A 6,434-nucleotide genomic window follows, 5' to 3' on the forward strand; every position below is an offset into this window, starting at 1 on the left:
AGTTAATTGTGCACACAAAGTTGTTTAGACAAAGTGAGACTGAATTTCCTAACTTGAGTAATATATCCAGAGCTGTGACTTGTCTGCCTTCTGCTTTGATCTGGTTTAAGGTTTCTTATTGTTCAGAGAAATAATTTAAGCTCCTTTATTGACTCAAAGCTTATTGTTGGGCAGTGTATAGAATGGAACATTAGAAGTTGTGGTTGCAACCAAGCAGTTAAATTGCTTTCTCTTGTTGCTAAACATGATTAAGAGGTGTGCTTAAACGGCACAGCATGGAAACAGTATTACCCTAACAACGAAGGACCACAGAAGTGAGGAAAGGCCCCAGGGCGGAGACTCAGGGAAGGATATATGAGCAGCACAGATGGACTGACTTCTCGCCTCGGTTCTGTGAATATGGAGGGTCACCCACATGCATGAGAAGCAACAGCGCGACGCTGTGACCCTTTCAGAGTCTTTGCATGTGATGTTCCACTGGAGGGGGAACAGCTCTCCTGGTAGTTAGAAGACCACTCGTCTGGAGGAGCTGACCTGGGGCCATCCCAGATTGCTGGGATGTTTAGGATCGGCAGACGACAACTCTGGAAGCAGAGTGTCACCCGAGTTCTGACGGTAAGGAGCTGGCGTAAACACCTCTAATGCCAGGTAGAAAAAGACCTGACACAACTTCAGATCTATAGTCAGGTGAATCTGTGAAGAGGATGTTTGTTCACTAAGTCTCTGATGTGTTGCATGCGTTGGTATTTCACATGTAAAAGGAGAGCTGTGACTTTCGACTTTACTGCAGATTTCCGCCCGAAAATAACTACATGTAGCCACTTATGAGTGATCCTTAGGAAAGATGTTATTCTAGGGTGGAAAATGTATTTGGGTTGGTAGTTTGGGCTTTGTATATTCCTTAAGGCCTGTAAACTTTTGCTGGTTATTAGATATGGTTAAGGAAGATTCTAGGATACAATGTATTTTAGGATCTTTGACACCTCTCAAATCTAATATTTGTAGAAATGAGGTCATGGACATGGAGATAAAGGGACAAGAATCCTCTTCCCCACATGGCGTCCTTCTCAGCTGCTGCATGCCAGCTGCTCACAGGGAGGACCTTGAACCTTCCACTGCCAGTCAGTGTGTCAAAGCCTTCCCCTCCAACATTACCCTATTGCTTCTTTCCAGGCCTGGTCAAGGATCCTTATGTCTGAGTACTTGTGGGTAGGGTCTCCCTTCAAGTAGTTGTGGACAGACCTAGCCTAGTGTGACAGAAAGATGGGCGTTCCTATCTTGAAGCAGCTAGACAGAGTTTAGTAGGTTACAAGACAGATTTTGCAACAGATGATCCACATCTGACCCGAGTCCTGTTTGTTCTGCCAACGGTTGCTTCAACTGGACCTTGCAAGTATTCATAGTGCGCCTGTCATGGGCCAGTGTTTGTCATAGGCTCTGTGGTAGAGCAGGGAAATGGGCAGCTACTCAAATGGGGCCACAAGACAACAAGTCACAAAGATTAAGTCAACCATCCCAGGAACGAGCTATACTAAATTAAAACTTGGGAATAAGCCAGATGACACCTGCTGAGCCATCTTACCAACTTATGATTTGTTTATTATATGAGGCTGGGTCTCTATCCCAGGCTGGTCTTGAACACCCTATGTAACCAAGAGTGTGACTCTGAACATCTGATCCTTTGCCTCTACCAAATTAGTTTGTATTATTCTAAAGATAGAATCCAGGGCTGGGTATGATTAGGCTATATCCCTAGCCATAAACTTTAATTTTTAATTGGCAAAAATTGCAACTTTGGGGGAATGTAAGATGTTTTGATGCATTGAACATTTTAGAATGAGGCAAGTCCCTCACTTGCACACCACTTCTTTAGGAGTCTCTGCTTTCTAAATAACTTTCTGTTGCTATAGAGCTTACGCTACAATACAAATAATGCTTGTGATGTAATGGAGTGAGCAGGTCTTCTCTTATTTATGAAAACTTCTTGCCCTCTTTTATCATGTCTGAGACATTATAATCAAATGCAAACATTTAAATATAATTAATGAACTAAATTCCTCAACAAGTGCTACCTCTTGGGTGGGAGTAAATCTTTTTGGGAAGTTTCTTCTCTGTTTCTTGAATGCTAGTTATGGTCACCCCAGTGAAGTATGATGGAAACAGCATTATCTTAGTAATATTGCAGCATGTTACATCAATATGCATGGTCTATTTGGCCCATTGATATGATAATTATTGAGTAGTAGCTTTTTGAGCTGAAATGCTCAATGGAAAAGAGTCCAAAGCATGACATGTAGCATAGCAGCTATAGACAGAGGTTTATTCAACCTTGATCTGGAACTTTAACTACACTGCTGATGTATTATAATTAGGTTAAAATGATATGTTAATTGCTTTTACCCATGTGTATCCATGACAGCAGCAACAAAATGTAGTAGAAGTTCTATGAACATGAAAAAGACAGGCCATCTCTTTCTTTTCTCATATAATAAACTTGAATGCTTTCCAATTAAAAAAAAATACTTGAAATAACTCTATCTAGTCACTTATCAGCAAGACCTCAGCCCAGATATATCTGCCTTCTTTCCTTTTTTTATGACTGAGAAAAAAAATGTTTAGTATTTATTTACCATGGACATGGAAGACATGAATCAGAGACCCAACAACTCATTTTTATTTCTCTAGAATGAAACCAAAATGCATGGTTTTGTGGGTTGATTTTGTTAATGCCAAAGAAAAGGTACAACCAGAACATGACAGTCATCTTGACTGTTGAAGTCATCCGTCTTCGAGGGAGGAAGGTTTTACAATGGAGATGTTATCTCTCAGCTGCAGAGAGACCTGTTGTTAGTCTTGCATGCATTCATGCTAGATAATTCAGTTGGTGAGATTTCAGATTGTTCCCAAGGATTCAGGGATTCCTGTGGGTAGAGGTTGAGGGGCATGGGAGCGCTCCCTTGGAGAGGCATAATGTCTCCTACTGAGATGCTCTGCAGGAGGCCAAAGCTTGTTTTCAGTGTGGTAGATGGAGGAGGCCAGGACATAAAGGACCTAAGCTGTCTGATACCAGGTGGACACTGAGAGGCTGTCAGTAGTGTTGCTCTCTGGCACTATAGCCATGTTAGTGTCCTTTGTTATTCAAGCCTAGACTTGTTTGTCTTGGTGACCACATTTCACATTGAACATGTCAAAATGCTTTCATTGGAACCAAGGAAAGCAATTGGCTTGAGGATTTACTGGGGAAGTAGAGAAGGGTGGGTATTGCTTGCTAATGGGCAGGTGACTATTCTTGGGTCCGATCTAGTTAGGGCCCAAAGATGCTCGCTCATATTGCATCGATATAGGAGGTAGACTTGTGAGAACACATCAAACCCCATTGATTTCACAGCTGGTGTTTACATCCCTACCTTATGCCAAACGCTGTGCTCCAGGATACAATAGGGGAAGTCTCCCCAGAAAAGATGACTTCCTTCCATTCTTCTTCTTTTTTCCCCTTGCAATTCTAAGAAGCAGCAAAAGAGAGGCTAAAATTAGAAGGACCCCACTAACTCTTGGAACCTTCCATCCAAAGGTCCTATTCAAACAATAACCTGGTAGCACCGATCAGTCACTGTCCCTTCAGGGCATGATTTATGCTCAACAGACTTCCTGGGGAGTGTTGAGAATTAGCTGGCCTCAAGTTCCAGTCCTGGACAAGCAAGTCAGGCTTCCTTGTGGGAGGCACGGGCACCAGCAGTTCCTGGGTGACTCTGGAGAACAGATGGCTTTAAGCACAGTGATTTATTTTATGAATGAGAGAAGTTTGGAAATTTTACCCTGGTGTCATATAGAATGTGAATGGTGACATATATATTTTAAGTGCTTGGACCAGAGCCATCCTGAATTAATGACCCTGGTTGCCAGAGGAAACTGTTTAAGAGAAAAATTCTGTAAGATAGGTAGTTCTGATTTCGGAGGAAAATCACTGTTGAATGGGATGTGGGTGAAATAAACAGCTGTGTGAAAGTTCACTAAATCTTTTACATCCAGATACTTGGTGTGCAGACAGCTGACTGAGCGTTGGAGGTGGGGTGGGGTGGGGTGGACTGGAGAGATGACTCAGTGGTTAAAAGCGATCTTCTAAAGGACTCATGTTGGGGTCCTAGCCCCAATGCCTGCTAATATCTATAACTCTGGAGTCTCCTTTGGCTGGGTGGGGGTGGTATGGTGGCCCATATTGCTTTTATCTCCAACACTGGGGAGGGAGAGGCAGGCTGACCTCTGATCTGAGTTTGAAGCCAATCAAAATGATATAGTGAGTCTCCCACCCCCCTTTAAAAAGAGTTGAGTTGGGAAGATGGAATGTTGGGATGGGAAGAGGGGGTTGGTGATGGTAACGTTCCAACTGAGGGCTTATAGTTAGTATTTTTTTTGGGGGGGGGGATTCATTTATCCTAAATAGTAAAGATATATTTGCTGTAAGGGCTGCTGAAATAGAGATAATATGTTCACACAGAGATCATTATGTTAAAATAGCAATGTTACAGGCTTTCTGGGGAATGTGAGTGAGACTTTTAACTTTGTTTAGAGTGAGGATCTCCTGGATTCCAGTACTCCTGTGAACCGGAGATTACCTCAACAGTTTTGTGTCTTTTGGGTGTCCTAGGAGACATCTTGTGATGCCATCTGGTTTTCTTTGTCATTTTTAGAAGACAATAGCTTTGAAACCTGTACAACCTCAATGTAAGGTGTGTGAGGTGTGACTGTCTCTTAGGGAAGACCACTCCCATGCTCTTGGGTGTGCCTTTCTGAACATTACTCTTTCCCTTAACTCTCAGACACCTGTGTGTATGTGTGTCTTATAAAATCTACCATTAGAATACCTCCTAAAGGTAGACAATCTTTCATTCGACTGTAAAGAATGATATAAAATGGAATTAGCATAGGAGCAGATTAAGGGCTCCTTGAAAATCAAGAGAAATAGATGAAATTCCAAAGCATACTCTGGGCCACCCACTGGATGGCACCTTCTCTGTTTAAGTGCTGTCTCTGCTACTGGGTCTGCAGTTGTGCTGAATTAAAGACAGCTTCACCAGGCCACCTGCTGTGAGTGGGATTAGTTGAAGGGCGGGCAGGTGGTGAGGTTCTTTCTCTCTAGGACACAGACCACTTTGCTCAAGAGTTCTTAATTCACAAGGAGCAGCCCTGCCTTCTGGGTAGCTGTGGCCCTTCTCTGGGAGGAATAAAAGGAAAGTGTAGTGAGACAGGGACCGTGTGAGAAGCATTTCTAAGTTGGTTATCCCAGTCAATTAAAGAAGACTGGGTGGGCTGGAAAACATCCTGCAGAGCTGGGAGAAGTGCCCCCTCAGGGGTGGGGGTGGGGTTAAAAAAGAGAAGGCTGGAAGTCAAAGAAAGAGGCTGAAATGTGGGAGAGGTTTCTCTTCCCCTCAGTGTCTTCAATTGAACTTGAACAGGAAGTTGGTTCAGTTAGCATCATTTTGGGGGGCGACAGGGGATGGGAATAAGTTTTACTTGGGTCCCGTCAGCATCAGACTGAATCCTGGTCTCCAATGTCAGATCCACATTGATCTGAAGTCATTGGTTCCATCCCTTTCTTGGAAGTGACAGGTAAAGTAAATGAGCCAGTTAATTCACCCATTGATTATACAAATCACAGGGCAGGGTGGTGTGGCATCTTTCCTTTGAAAGGTCAACATCACAGGCTATAACAAAAAGGCAGATAAACAAGAGGAAAACAACGCAGAGTTATTTAATTAAAATTTTGCACGACACAGAGACCTTCAGAAATAAAGAGTCAAGGACCCAAGGAACCTTTCTCTTTCTGTAGACTGTCAGGTGGAAATATGATCAAGTGGGCAGAAAGAATGTGAGCTTGTAAGTGGAGAAACTCAACTAGGCTTCTGTGTTCCAGTTTTTCTGTGTATCCTTTCTTCCCCTTGGGTATGGGATATGGTTGAGACTCCTCAGGAATGAAGTCCTCCCAGGAAGGAGACAGAAAGGAGAGTGGCCTTTCTAATTTTTGTGGCTTAGTTTGAAGAAGTTCATACACCCAGCGACACTCCGCTGGAGAATACTGACCTTCCCTCTCTTTTAGCAGGTATCCATTACAAACACAATAGCTTCCTGGTTAGGGGTGGGACTTTGTGTCCACATTCCTCTCTTAAAAGGCACTACACTTCAGAGCAGTGGTTTCTAACCTTCCTAATGTGGAGGCCCTCATGTCATGGTGACTCCCTCCCCAACTGTAAAATTATTTCATTGCTAATTCGTAACTGTAATTTTGCTACTGTTGTTAGCATTCTGTTTAAGCTCTGCCCCACAGTTACCTGGCAACAGTCAGGTAGACCTGACTCACTATAAAAGGGGCTGCTTGCTCCCTCCTCACTCTCTTGCTCCTTGATCTTTCTCTGTTTCCATTCCCCCATCCTCTCCCC

At 43.2% G+C, this 6,434-nt stretch overlaps 1 protein-coding gene across 1 annotated transcript in view; it reads left to right on the plus strand.

Moving 5' to 3' along the window:
- The first annotated feature begins 342 nt into the window (after positions 1 to 342).
- Positions 343 to 6,434, plus strand: part of Dnah5 (dynein axonemal heavy chain 5) — a 249,534-nt gene continuing 243,442 nt past the window's right edge. Inside the window, exon 1 of the mRNA XM_021183130.1 lies at positions 343 to 615. Coding sequence (XP_021038789.1) covers positions 559 to 615 — 57 coding nt within the window. The 5' untranslated portion in view covers positions 343 to 558. The remainder of the gene's footprint in view (positions 616 to 6,434) is intronic.

This window comes from Mus caroli, chromosome 15 (genome assembly GCF_900094665.2).
Source record: "Mus caroli chromosome 15, CAROLI_EIJ_v1.1, whole genome shotgun sequence".
NCBI lineage: Eukaryota > Metazoa > Chordata > Mammalia > Rodentia > Muridae > Mus > Mus caroli.